This window comes from Pleurodeles waltl, chromosome 1_2 (assembly GCF_031143425.1).
Source record: "Pleurodeles waltl isolate 20211129_DDA chromosome 1_2, aPleWal1.hap1.20221129, whole genome shotgun sequence".
NCBI lineage: Eukaryota > Metazoa > Chordata > Amphibia > Caudata > Salamandridae > Pleurodeles > Pleurodeles waltl.
Window position 1 is genome coordinate 338,761,980 of NC_090437.1, and position 15,231 is coordinate 338,777,210.

The 15,231-nt window shown below is 42.8% G+C and overlaps 1 protein-coding gene across 1 annotated transcript in view; it reads right to left on the reverse strand.

The window, feature by feature from the left end:
- ADAMTSL1 (ADAMTS like 1) overlaps window positions 1-15,231 on the reverse strand; it is a 731,427-nt gene that overhangs the window by 400,884 nt on the left and 315,312 nt on the right. The window contains exon 5 of the mRNA XM_069239462.1: window positions 12,614-12,740. Coding sequence (XP_069095563.1) covers window positions 12,614-12,740 — 127 coding nt within the window. The remainder of the gene's footprint in view (window positions 1-12,613; window positions 12,741-15,231) is intronic.

Genomic DNA, 15,231 nt, shown 5'->3' on the forward strand with positions numbered 1-15,231 from the left:
TTTGCCTAAACTTTTTCCACCAGTGTGGCATATGCACTTTTGGCCAATATGAAATGACAGCCAGCCCCCACGTCATGGCAGGCAGTCCTCATTATTTCTTGTTTTGCAGAAACAACCCCCCAGCCTGTGGTTTTTCTTCCAACTCAAGCAAAGGCCCTGATGCACATGGAGTGTCCACTCTGCACATGGAAGACACTGATTTGTTTTCATGAGCAGAATTCTCTGTCCATAATGTAAATCCCACCAAAGGCTGACAAAGTCTTTGGACACAATGGTTCCAATCAAAAGATCACTTCATCAACCTCGTCTTTGCAAACTGAAGTGGTTCACAGTCGATGTATAAGTAAATAAACCAGAATTTAGAAGCCTTGAAAGACAAAGGAAGATCATGTACAAGCAGAACGATAAGAACAAGTATTAAAGACAGTACAGAATATACAAAGCATCCACCAAGGAAGTCAGGAGAACACACTACTATCATTGCATTTTGGATGGCACATGCCCTAATAAAGAGTTCCTCAAAGTATCCTCTGAACATCGTAACATACTAGGACTTCAAATGGCATTTAACGCATTTCTGCAACCTCCTGGTAGATCATTTCACTGAGAAAATATGTAATTTGAAATATTGCTTTCTCATACTAACAGGATTTAACAGCCCCTACGTACAAACCCTGCAAAACCAAACTACTTCCATCCTCCCATTTAGTAATGATAAAAGACGCCAGTGATCATTCCCCTTTTCCACAAATCTGGATTGGGAGCATCTCATATCTGTTCAGACATGCAAATCCAAAAACACTAGAAAACAACCTTCCAAAGAGAAAGGTATCATCTAACTAGATGGGGTGGCATTTATGAAACAGACTGCGGAAGTGGGCAGAAAGTTATGTTGATGAAAACTGTGGGTGAAGTGGGAGGGTGGCAGTGTCATTGAGTAGCTGCTACATGGATAAAGGGACGAGTTAAACCTGTTGGTCGTGAACTACAAAAAGCAAAATAATGACCCTCACACGCTGGGAGAAATCTCCTAAAGTGTGAGAGCCATTCGTTTTTTGTTTTACAGAAACAAACTCCTGCTTTGGGAGTTTTTTTTCTGAAAACCAAAACATTTTTCTCAGTGACCATCAAAAACTAGGCAGATGCGCACCAAGCTTTTTGTGCCTCCACAAGACACACCGTGGCAATGGGTGCTGCTAACACACAGAGATCCCTGCGGGGTTGGCCGTGTTCTCTCAATCTTGTGGGCAGCAATCCAGCCAGGTAGCAGAGGTGATGTCCTTCGCTACCCTCACAAACTGCACGCTGTGCACCAGCGTCTAAGTCACACCCTAACACTTCTTTTCCTTTTGAAGGCTGTATTAGTTGTCCCCAGGTCAGGATGCATGGAAGACCAGGTAATCAAAGGCCTTGAGTGCACTGGAAGCCATTTTAGTCCTATTCAGTTCCACTGGCTAATTGGTGAGTATAATATTACAGTTAAACGAGAAGTCCAGTACCATGTTGTGCATACTTCGGTTTAGGTTTGGGGAGCATCAGTCATACCCATCTTCTCTTGGGAGTCATGGAGGATGTTCTATTGACAGTCCTCTTTAGTTCAGCACAAAAGAGCTGCAGTAAACAGCAGCTTAAGCAAACTGACTGCCTGTAGCGACGGAGAACTGAAAGGGTCACTCCATTAGCTTATTTAACTTTCACCGCTGGGCAAGGACCCATCAAATGATACATGCAGTTCAACCAAATGATTTTTCTACCTTAAGCTCTGAAAATTCCAGTCAATTCTTAAACAAATAAAAGACGGCATGAAGTAATGAAGGAAAACACAAAAAGATAAAAAGAGATGCATGTGTTTGTTTTCAAACCTTTTATCTGTTCATCACAGGATGCAAGCCCAAGAAGGTATTTTGTACCACATTGCTGGTATAAACTGACGAATTTGAGGCAGTCTGATGGCCCTATAATACCTTTCACAGAATATCTGGTAACTAACGTAACTTTGCAGAATAACTCAATACGGCAAAATGGATGAAGCGATAATGGAGAAGGATTACCACCCAACAGAAAGTTGTATTCCAACATCTGAATCATATCAGTCAGATAGAAGATTCAATTAAATGATGTGCAAATTGTATCCCTGACAATTTCATGCCCATGTCCATTCTTTAGAATTAATGCTGTTGAAGCTCGAATCAGGAAACAAATTATCAGAATGCTAGGATTATCAGCCAACAGAAAGATAGAAGACCAATGCAAGTGCTTAATGCCACTCACCTCCTTAGTGGAATTCAGCTAATATAGGGCCACAGCCACATACCTCTAGGAGCTTTTCAAGAAATAATTTCAATTTTATTCAACTAAATCAGTTTGTTAATTTCCTCCAAGTATCAGGAACTAGACCAATTGTTTATCAAAAATTGCATTTTTGTGTTCACCTGAAATTGCCCGCTTGTTGTGGAGGAGCTTCTTAAAGAATTCTTCTTTAAGCAAACCAAAGGACAGTTACAAAGCAGACATGAAGAAATCATCATCCTATATTGGTTCTGCAAGAAATTGGGTTTTTGGTTGAGGGGGTTGGAAGCCCCACTCAGGCAACAGCCATAATCCTTGTCAGGGTGAACCACAAAAAGTCAATAAATTAACCTGAAAAGCAGTCACGCTTAGAGGCATTGTGTAAAGTATTTATGCAGTACAAAAACATTACTAAAGTGAAAAAACAACACAAGAAAAATCCTAAACCAATTTAGAAAAAGAGAGAACATTTTATTACATAAAATTATATCAGAATGGCAAAAATCTAATAGTTGAACAAGAGATAGTACATTTTAAAGTTTTAGGTAAAAATTGCAACTAAAGACTCAAAGCGCCAACTGTGGCTGTCTGGTTGTGCAGGACTGAGACAAAGTTGCAAGTTCAAGCTGAGCGTAATGGAGCATAGGCCAGGCACAGGACTCAGTGAGGCCCGCTGGGTTTTGTAACTTATGCCCTTAATGCAAGGTCTGCATGAAGTTGCTTTGCGAGGCTTCGTGTCACCCTGTTTTGGTTCCGATTAAGCTATTATCTGTGTGGCAAGGCTTTTTGGGGTTTAGCATTGCTCTGCGATAGTTGCAATGGTAGCTTATAGATGTGCAGCAAGGTTTTGCACGGCCTGGTTTTCCTAGGCGTCAGTTCTGATTAACATTTCAGCTGTGTGGCGAAGCTTTGCAGGACTTCGTGTCGCTCTGTGTTCGAAACAGTGCTGTTTTCAGATGGGATCTGTGTGGCATGGAACTGCAAGGCTTGCTGTTGCTCTGCATGAGTTCTGGTGAAGCCTTTGATTCAGAGCTGCACGTATTCTGGGGCCCTGCGTCACTTTGTGCCAGTTCTGATGTAACCGTCAGCTAGCCAGGGAGGAGTTCGCTGGAACCTCTTGTGGATCAGGACACACTCCAGCAGAGGGCTGCAGCAGGGCTCACGCAGGTCCAGTTGGTGCTTGTCAGCTGGGAAGTTGCAGGGCAGGCCTCTGGATGCTTGTTGTGTCCCTGCAGCTCAAACAGGAGGCCAGTGATCTGACCATTAGATTCAATGTAGGTAGCCTGGGATCATGGTAAGCTGGTCTAGTCTTCCTTCTTCAGAGAGCATAGTAGTCCTTCATGCAGCAGGGTAGTCCTTCTGGCAGCAAGGCAGTCTTTCTTCTGAAGCTTCCACAGGTCCAGGAGTGTTCTGATGAGTGGCTCTGGGAGTCCAGAATTTACGCCTGATGCCAGTCTATGTGTGGAGGAACTTCCTTTCCTACCCCTAAAAAATGGCTATGGAAAGTTCTTCCCCTTCCCCTGGTCAAAGCTTCAAACTGCCTGGGGTGACAAATGGGAGGGCAGGTTTGGTGTCAGGTTCCTTTGTGTATGCTGTAGGCAAAGCCCTTTGAAATGTAACTAAGGATGAGTACAGCCCCTAACCAACCGAGGATCATTCTGTCCATACCTAAGACCTCTTGGTCTCACTGTATGGAAGCAATGGACAAACCCCAGCTGCAGAGACATTCACAATCATGAGACTCAGGACACTGACAGAAGGCACAGATGGTTGGAACAAGAAAATAGCAACTTTTTAAAAGTGGCATTTTCAAAATAGTAACTTAAAATCCAACTTAACCATTAAAGAGGAATTACATTCCAATTCCTTTAAGTGTAAACAGCATATCCCTACCTGCTCCCAATCTGAAGTTAGCACTTTTCAAATGTAATAAGGTAACCCAGGGTTTGCCAATAAGAGAGATCGGCCTTGCAGCAGTGAAAAACAACTTGAGAAGGTTTTCACTGCAAGGACATGTAAAACGTAAACACACATGCCCTATTAGTGCAAAAGAATGCACCCTGCCCTATGAGCCTTTAGAGACTACCTTAGAAGTGACCTATAAGTATTTAAAAAGGGAAGGTTAAGGCCTGGCAAAAGGTTTATTTTGCCAGGTCGAAATGGTGGTTTCAAACTGCACACCAAGTCTTTAGTGGCAGGCCTGAGATATGTTTTAAAAGGCTACTTTAGCGGGTGGCACAATGAGTGCCATTGCCCATTAGCACCATTTAACTTACAAGTTCCTGGTACATGTTGTACCATGGAATAGGGATTTTACTAGTAAATTAAATGTGCCAATTAGGTGTACACTAATTTACCATGCTTTAGGGAGAGAGTAAAAACACTTTATCATTACTTGGCAGGGGTAAAGTGCGCTGAGTCGTAATCCCAGCAAACAGTAATTCAGTATATCAAGGGAGTGAAACCAACAGAACACCACAGATGTCAGATCTAACAGGAGCTTTGTGCTTCTTTTGGTTTATTTATGGATTGTATGTGTTTTGTAATCCCTCCCCCCACCCCACACCTTCAAGCTGGCATTTGGAACCCAATGGTATGGTCATCATTTGTTCTTCACTGAAATGAAGTATTTGGTATTCATTTTTATTTTGCTAATCACGAGATAATTCAATTCCCCTTTAACAGAACACTTTTTACACAACTAATCTATCAGAGTATTGTGATTTAGGTGTTTTACAGTGGCATTACGTTTTAATCCAAGTAGTTGCTTGATGTGTATTCACTTTTATGTTATGAAAAGAAAGGTGACACCAGAGATTAATTTGAGCCAGTTGTTTCTGGTGCTCGGCACCGGCATTTAATTGTCAGTTTAAGACAGCCTGCCACATGGTGGCGTTGTCTGCCCAATTTAGGCATGAGCACAACAACAGCTGTTTATTAATTCAAGATACGTTAACAACCATGACTAATGCCTGCCAACAACACCATTCGTATAGCTTTGGGGGCCTAGAATAGCGTGAATTCTCACACTTGCAGGAGTGTGATGGTTTGTAGTTGTGTTGGTGCTGTCACTGGCAGCACTGGGAGGGACAATGGATGGAGCAAGCTGTAGTGTCCTCCTGATGAGAGCCCTGGCACTTATTTAAAAAAAAATTAAGCACCGGTTGGCACAGAGAGACCTTTACAAAAACCGTTGTATGTAAGCTGCTACGGCAACTATAACTATATTCAAAAGGTACTCTGTACAACCAGGACTCATTTAGGTGACAAGCAACAACCTGATAGGGGTTAAGAATTCTTGTAGATTACCGGAAGTGGAAAACCCACACAGCCAAATACTTGTCATCTGCAAAGGCAGTCCTCCCTGATTATGAGTCGGGTCTTTTGTGGATGTTACATTCAAGGCATATGATGCCCTCCTCAGCGCTAACGGGAGCCAGGAGGACAAGAGGGTGACGGGGCCGAGGCTCACTGATTGGGAAGATCATGTCCTGTCCTCTACAGGGATTCATACGAGGAAGCAATAGAAAGGACAGCTCCATGATGTTGCACACAAAAGAAAAGCAACCACTTGCCAACACCTGGGACAAATGCAAACAATTACTAACTTAAAACGTAGAGCACATATTAAACAAATGAAGAAAAAAAAACCTCTCAGCTTCATGTTCTCCGTAACATAAACAATTTCTCAAAGGAAAACACAATCCTATCATTCATCGAAAGGAAACAGAGAGATCTGACACCGGCCGGGGGTCAAAAACCAGCTGGAAGGTGTGCACTGGAGGTCTGGCATCAAAGGCCACGCTTTATTTATAGTTCGCGCCCTCCTCGCGGCTTCCCCGGCCCCCACGCGGGATGGAAAGCACACAGCTCTCACTAAGAGGCACTGCACGACCAGGCTCCATTTGTGACACGTCATTGTATGCCGCTGTTGAGAGGGACACGATCCCACCTAGCCGAGGTGGGCGGGGCAGCTGCACAGGGCGCGCGCTTCCTTCCTGCTTGGACAAAGTTTACAGATCAAGGGACAGCTTGTGTATTTGAAACCTCGTTAATGTACAAAAAAAAAGTCTTAGGTTAATATGTGTACACTGGGCCATCAATTATCGAATCGCCGGTCGTCCTCCATCAATACACAGGGCTTAAAATGACTAAAGTTTCTATTCACAGAAAAGACAAAGGCAGCCTCGCATCTGTAACGTTCGTGGAGAGCATCCTGTGGTGGATTCTGTACCACAATTCCAAGGGAAATTATTTTCTTCTTGAAAGACCCCATACCCTCCACTGGTAGAATTTGACCATTTGCAAATGGTCCTGCTGGATCCCATTGCTAGTACCTGTTTTGATTTGTTTAACTTTTATAGCCCTAGTTTCCACTAGTAAGCACATTCAAAGGGCATGCCCGGGATTGTAAGCACACTCAAAGGGCATGCCCGGGATTGTGCTACATTATATTGAGGTTGTTACTATTGATACAAATAACATCTCACTCGCTAGGTGAACCTGCCACTCGTAGGGTGACCACCCGTCCGTAAATTTCACGGACTGTCCGTAATTTCGCCCTGCTGTCCGTTGTCCGTGATGAAAGCTTTAACGGACGGTCCGTTATTTTAGCCTTTCACCTAAAGGGCAACGGAGGCAGGGCGAAATTACGGGCAGAGGAGTTTCCCCAGCTGGACTGAAAGGCTGGGAGTCTCCTGAGCTCTGAGGGAGGGGCAGACAGATAAGAATCAGACCTTTTTGACAGGGGGTCTCCTTCCCTAAAGACATGCAAATGTGCCCAACTGGTAAATCTGCAAATACAAAGGGGCTTGAAAACCTGCATTGACTTTACTAAAAGGAGTCACTTGAAGTTTTCTGGTGGCAAAGACATTTCTTTTAGAGAGGTATTGTAATGGTGTTCCAAGTTGAGCTGTGGAGTGTGTGGTTATAATGGAGTGTTATAATTTTTTTTAGTACTAAGTATAAACTGTATATTATTCAAATCTGTATTTGAGAAACACTTTTTTTTTTAATCTAACCGAAATGTATTTGCGCATTTTGTAGCAGCCTTTATTATGATGTAATTGTATTTTTCACAGTTCTTTCAGGTACCTCATAGTACTAACAAACATTGGCAAAGCCAATAGGTCTCATCTACGAAAGAGTTATTGGCTTTGCTAATGTGTTTTAGCCATTAGCCATGTTAGCTGCTGTTCAGCATGGCTTAAAGTTAGTGGCATAATTGTGTGGAGTGGAGTAGAGTGGCATAGGAGCAGTGGCGTAGAGCCCAGTGGTGCAAAGTACAGTGGAGTGGGGTACAGTGCAGTTGTTTAGAGTGCTTTAGCGTAGAGTGCAGTCGTTTAGAGTGCAGTGGCATGGAGTGGCGTGGGACAGAGTAGAGTGGCATAGAGTGCAGTGGAGTAGAGTGGCATACAATGGAGTAGCAGAGAGAGCAGTAGTGTAGAGTGGTGCAGTGGTATAGATTGCAGAGTAGACTCATGTTGCAGGGAGTGCAGTGGCGTAGTGTAGAGTGGTGCAGAGTAGAGCAAAGTGCTGTAGAGTGGAGTGATGCAGAGTAGAGTGGCATATAGTGCAGTAGTACATAGGTGTATAGTACAGTGGTGGAGAGTGCAACATTGCAGAGTAGAGTGTCAATGCAGTGATGTGGAGTAGAGTGGCACAGAGAGCAGTGGCGTAGAGTACAGTGGTACATAGTAGAGGGCAGTGGCGTACAGTGCAGTTGTTTAGAGCGCATTGGTGCAGAGTGCAATGGCATAGAGTGGCACAGGATAGAGTTACATAGAGTGCAGTGGAGTAGTGTGGCATACAATAGAGTGACAGAGAGTGCAGTAATGCAGAGTGGTGCAGTGTCAGAGTGCAGAGTAGACTCATGTGGCATAGAGTGCAGGTGTGTAGAGTGGTGCAGAGTGGAGTATTGTAGAGTGGTGTAGAGTAGCGTATAGTGCCTAGAGTGTAGTGGCATAGACTGGAGTGGTGTAGAGTGTAGAGTGCAGAGTTGCAGAGTAGAGTGTCAGTGCAGTGGTGTAGAGTGGTACAGAGAACAGTGGCATAGAGTACAGTGGTGCAGAGTAAAGGGCAGTGGCATACAGTGCAGCTGTTTAGAGTGCACTGGTGTAGAGTGCAGTTGCATAGAGTGGCATTGGGCAGAGTAGAGTGGCATAGAATGCAGTGGAATAGAGTATTTTGGTGCAGAGTGCAGTAGTACAGAGCAGAGTGGTGTAGAGTATAGTGGCGGCCAGAGCACTGTTGCAGAGTGTCAGCTTGCAGTGGTGTAGAGTGCGTTGAACTAGAGTGCAGTGGTCAGAGTGGTATAGAGTACAGTGGCGTAGAATAGATTGTTTCACAGTAGAGTGCAGTGGCATAGAGTAGAGAGGTGCAGGGTAGAGTGCAGTGGCATAGAATGCAGTGGCACAGAGTGCAGTGGCATAAAGTAGATTATTTCACAGTAGAGTGAGGTGGCCTAGAGTGGAGAGGTACAGGGTAGAGTGGAGTTGCATAAAGTGGCATAGAGTGTGATGGCATAGAGTAAAGTAGTGTAGAGTGCTGTGGCATAGAGTGCAGAGGTGCAGAGTAGATTATAGTGATGTACAGTGTATTGATGTAGAGTGCAGGGGCATAGAGTTGAGTGTTACAGAGTAAAGCGCATCAGCATAGAGTGTATTAGCTTAGAGTGCAGTGGCGTACAGTGCAGTGTTGCAGAGTGGAGTTGTGCGGATTAGATTGGTGTTGCCTAGACTGGAGTGGTATGGCGTGCAGACGAGCAGAGCGCAGTGGTGTAGAGAGGCGTAAAGTGCAGTGGCATAGAGTAGAGTGGTACAGAGTAGAGAGGCATAGTGTGAAGTAGCATAGAGTGCAGTGGCATAATGTGGAGTGGTTCCGAATGGAGAAGAGTGCAGTGGCATGGAGTGGAGTAAAGTAGAGTGATACAGAGTAGGGTGCAGTGGCGTGTAGTGGTGCAGAGCAGAGTGGAGTGCAGTATGGATGGTATGCCAACACACTGCCATTACAGACAACACATTTTTGATTGAAATGACCATTATATTTGCACAGATATACAGTTTTTCAAATCAAACTATACTGTGCACAGATGATGATGTGTGGAAATTGCATCACCTAATGCAATGATTTGTTTTAATCATGTAAAGGTATTTGTTTCCAGCACAGTTCAGAATTAACAAAAATGTGCTTGATTTGTACTTCTAATTCTGATATATTCTGAGGTTTATTTAAATGTCATTTGATAGAAAAAACTCTTTCCTAACCCCAGTATCCAGCAAGATTGTCGCATAAATCCTCTCACTTTGAAGTCAGAGAAAGGAAAGTAAACACTAAGTTCCCACTGAAGACAGAGCCTGACATTTGACTTTGTTCTTTGAACACAGCAAATATGACAAGATAAGAACAAGATTTACAGGCCTGTTTACAGAAAGGAAGCACTCTGCAGGATACTGTAAATAAGGTTTTGGCAAGGGAAGGGACAAATTCAAGCTGCATAGCCTAAAACAAATAAAGCCAGCAACTTGAAAGCAACAAATTGTGAGTTACAAACCACAAGGCCAATGGCAAGCAACGGGCAGAATGCATTCACAAGGAAGCACTATGAATTTACTTAAAGTGCAGCTGTGGGATACTTTGTGGGGAAAGTCTGGTATTTTAGTCCATATCTTTTAGAGGTTTGGCCACATCAATCACCCAGGTAGTATGACGAGAAGACCTGGAGTGGTTTCCATGTTGCAGGATAGGTCTGTACACCCATTCTATCAGTTTGCCACCATTTCCTATGATACAGAGCTTCTGGCACACCTCTTGTAGGGGTAGTGCTAGGTGGCAGACATGAAATAGGGCATTTAATGATTATTTAAGGTGGTTGTAAGTAAGGAGTTGACCGGGGTGAAGATGGTAGTCTGCCACAAGGGTTTGGAAATTTAGTGGCTCACTGTTCAGAAACAAAGTCCCCAATTTTAAGACACCTGCAACATGCCACTGAGGGAGTTGCTCTGAGCACAGCCATCCTGTGCGAGTGGGAAGGCTTAGCAAAGGTAGTGCAGGAGCATATGGTTTCCTCGTGTCAGTGAGTTTACAGAAGACCTAATCCACCCGCAGTCACAGTTAGCTTTAGAGTGGAAAGAGCTCCCGATGGCGCCGCAGTGACCAAATCAGATGTGTGGCCTGTCTGAAGAAGGATGACCAGGGGAAGGTTTGCAAAATAATACTATCATTGGGGTAGCACACCATCTTCACTAGTGCCACATGGCCTCTACAGAAAGCAGAAGAGAAGACCAAAAAGCAAACTGGGCTTGGAGGGACCATTCGCTCTGCCGAGATTTTCATCCTGGAAATGAGTGTAAAAATGGTAGATATTAATTATTAGGTATCAAAAGGTAACTGGTTCCCAGTTCAATCTGAGATCCAATTGTATATAAAGGCAAAAACAGTGCCATATGTTAAAGAAACACTAATAACATTTTAAAATTTTACAATTTTGTTTGTGCAATTTACATACCAAATATTTTGAAGATTCTATGTGTACTTGACACTTAGGGATAACCCAGATCTCTAGTTTGGCTTTTGCTCAATTTCAAAACCATATAAAGCCATGGACAAAGCGGGCAATTGCCTTGCACAACCTTGCAAGGGGTCTGGCCCCTGCTCACCCTTCAAAAGCACTAACAGCGGACCATTGCACCAGAAGAGTTTGCCAAGGTGGATGGGTGTTGCTAGTTCAACCACTTGACAGTGCCCCTTGTGTTTCGCTCCTATGAGCAGAGAAAACTCCCCAGGTACCCAATACTTTCCAATAGTCTTGGTGGACCCATCTTGTCTGATTTTAGGAATTGTCCCACCTTGTTCTTCTCTTCTTTATTTATCCAGTTTTTAGCAACAACCCTTTGAATTACTTGCCGTGGATCTCCCATTTGCTCTCGATTTCATCCTCCTCTTTTATCATCTTTGATTGGTAGTCCGGGCTCCCATTTCTGAGATAAATGTAGAGTTCCCAGGCATACACTCTAGTGCAGTGAGACTACAGACAAGTTATGGGTACATCACATCCTGACATTAGGTGTGAGACTGTCGCCCACACCATCTGCCCTGCCTTTTAAAAAAAAAATAAGGTTGAAAGTCCATGGGTGGTTGGGGTAAGCCAGATGTTTTTGTTCAATTTGTTTAAACTATCATAAGGTTAATTACCTTAATGTTTCCCAAACTGTTTGCCAGGGGTTTTAAAATGTTCAGAAACATAATCAAAATGTTGCTGTTACTTTCTCTTCAGGAAAGATCGGGTAGATTTGGGTAGGGGTGATGGCCTTGCTGCAGTACTGAAGGGCATTAAGTTACTACTGAACAAAGAGGTAATGTGACACCTGAATGTAGCAGACCAGGAGGCAATCACAAAAAGACCACAGTGAATAAATAGTGCTATGTTAAAAAAGAGTGAATAAATGCACTGACAACATAGTGAGGCATGGCCTCCCTTGCATGTGTCTGTAAAACTGACGTTTGTTCTTGATTTTTTGTCCTGAATTTTGACCCTTTGTCCTGAATTTTTGTCCTGAATTTTGACCCTTAGTCCTGAATTTTTTACAGTCCTGTCCAGAGTTTGCCTCAATGCCAGGTGGTCACCCTACACTATATTGTAGGGTGAGTACATATTTCCTATCCTGAACACCACTGCTTCTGGCTTTGGGAGGTGAGTAGCAGTGAAACTAACAGTGACAAAAAGCTACTCACACTACAATATGGTAGAAGGTCAATTTAGTGAATGCAATATTACTTCCATAAGATATATCACATGTGACACAGTGCCCGCCTATTGTGCCCAGTTACTGAAACATTGCACAGGCTCCAGAGATGGGTCAGAGTTAGCTCGTGGGCCGGAGAGAATGCAGCAGAGATACATGGAGCAGCAGTTCACTTACGGCCACATCAATAATTCCATCCTGGCTGAGAAACAACTTGCCATTTCTTTGAGTCAAGACCTTAAAGGTGGGAAGTGCAACATATCAGGATAGCCTACATACTTCAATAGAACGTCTTCAGCACAGAGTGTTTTCTGAGCTATCCATCCACAAAGAGGAGCCCAAACGTTTAGTCAGTAACTATTGAACCACTCATGTGACGCACTTGTTCGTGTAATTCAATTCCTACTGAATACTGATTGCAAAGGCGCTCAAGACTAACAACAGTTAGAGACCAATGAAGATACTCTCTGAGCATAAACGATAACTGATGACCATAGGAAGCCTAGTCAATGGAGCTCCTTGGCTGCAAGCAACAGTAGATGGGCGGGAAACACATTTTTTGCACAGTCTGGACACCTTACGTTTATTTGTTGAGAGCTGTGATTTATATTGTCCTCGTACGAGCCGGCAAGTGGATCCTTCTCCATTGCAGACACCACAGTTGTCTTCCTTCACAGTGCTTCCCAGCTGATGATCACAGCCAACAATCTGTTGAGAGGAAATTGATTTATTGTAGATTGAAACTCACTGCGTACAGGCTCAATTGCAGCGACTAATCATAGACAGCCATAGACCTCCATCTTTCTCCCATTACAACAACAGTAATCAAAGAGACCACATAAGCCTGCATTACAGATGCAAGTAAATTCAAAGAGATCAAGGAAGGATGCCAGAGTAAAGTGACTTTACATGTAGCAATGCACAGCTCAGTAGTTTACCACAGTCTACCTCAGACTACAACAGGGAAGTGATCTGTTTTTTCTACAGGGGCCAGACTGTCAACAACTGAAGGGGAATGAAAGCACATTATTGTACTATATATTTCAATAATGATAGGTTCTGCCAAAGGCAAATTATGTCACTTGCTGAAGTAAAAAACACACAAAAAACAAAAGCAGTGTTTTCTGTACACAATGTATTTAGGAGGATCTAAACTGTGGTGATTCAGTCTGCTTTTGAGGTGTAAAACAGTCCCTTATGCTTTGTATGGAAGCACTCCACAGGAGACAGGATGATACCTAAAACTTCAAATAGCATGAAATGAGAGAGTAATACTACTTTGGGCAGAGCCAAAACTCACTCTATGTATACTCAGAAGAGATGTTAACAATGAGTTATGAAGGCAGCTGCTGTCACGCCTAACCTAAACATACAAGCGGAGTAATTCAATTACTTAATAACTGTGTTCTATTTGTTAAATGTGTTGCTTTCATATATGCCTCACACAGTCGAGAGGATGCTTCTGAGAGCTAATAAAGATATAATATAATGACAAATGCAATATACCACGTCACACATATTTTTTATGTATACATGGCATTAAGTGGATGAGTTTGAACTATAAATGATACGAGTGTGAGCGCATAGTTTTTTAAAGCAATCTCTTCCTACCTTAACCTGTGTTTCATCAGTGCCTGAGAGGTATGTTCACAGGCACCATGGTGAGTGCAGAGCAATGTTTACTTTAAAAGCGCTATGAAGTCTGTATGTGCAGGGTTAGTAATGTTTTACCATTTAGTGCATAATTTAAATATATAACTTAATGATTTACTTGCGTGTTCGAGCACACATGTGTGGGCTTGTGCATGGCGTGAGGTGGTTGTAAGTATCACGGGGAATGATACATGGGGCAAGCAACATTCTTGGGCTGGCCCTTGACTCAGTGGATTGGGTTCCATAGGAAGAGTTTTCCTACATGTTCCAACATGTTCTTGAAGCTCGGATACAGTCAGCCTACCTAAGAAATGGAAGCCCATGAGAAAAAGGGGAGAAGACCAACAGTAAAAAACACGGGTGGAACAATGGCTGATAGTGGAAGAAAGACAGCTTGCTGACAAAGGAAAAAGGATTTGACCTTCGAAAGAATAATACTAGGGGTTATTAGAGGACATGGATGTAGGTAAACCAAGATGGGCACCAGGAAAGGTGACTAGACATCACAGAATAAAGGGGGTGTGGCTGAAAAATCAAAAGTACAAGGCGGTGAGATAAGGAAGAAAGACTATGAGGAGCAGCAATAATAGTCGGAGGAATAGAAAGTTTCGGCTAATGGAAAGAATGCTTGAAAAAGGAGGGTGGCTTTTAGAAAAGAAAATAATGCAGTTTTTAAAGAATGGAGGTTGGAGAGGGAAGGGAAGAAATCAGAGACAGAAAAGAAGAAGAGCTGTAGGTTAGTATGGAAGAAGATCGACAAAGTAAGACAAAGTATCTTGGCTCAAAAGAAGGGTATCTAAGTTGGTAAAGCAGTGAAAAGAGAGCAAAAGATGACTAGCTATGTTGAAATAGAAAACAAATCTTCCTAGGAAGAAAATAAGGTTTGTTTGCAAAAGAAAGCAGGGGAGGCATGAAGGAAGACTAGAAAGGTCAGAATAATATTCTGGGGCTGAAGATACTTGTAAGTGACTTGATTAGGTAAACGGAACGGATAAGGGAAGAGAGGATGTCTTATGTGCTTGTTTCGTAAAAATGGAAAATAAATTTGGAGATATATTCTTTGTGCAACTTGTTACCAATGTAGATTTTGAAGACAGGTAGAGATCTGGTCAATGTTTTTTTTATAATTTGCAGTTTGTTGTGCAGGTAGTCTAGACTTAATGACATTATAGTATTCCCATCTTAAATGTACCCCAAAGTACACTATATTGGCTTGTGGATGAGAGAGAAAGGAGGCAATACTTTAGTGGACAATTTATGTTGTTAAGATATCTTTTCAATGTCTTGGTTGATTTGAGAGGAAAAGGACAGTGTAGGATAAGATGTTACTCTTGGGTTCCTTCTATGAGTAGCTAGTGTAGGAAGCATTCCAAGTTCTGAAATCTGTTTTCATTACATTTAAGAAGTTTTAAAAAATAAATAATTTAAAGTTTGCCTGATTTCATTCATCCATATTTGATCACCTAGTAGATAGTATGAATCCCTCGCAGTGCATAATACCAACCATGCAGTCTGAAGAGGAGGTGCATATCACCCATTAAAACTA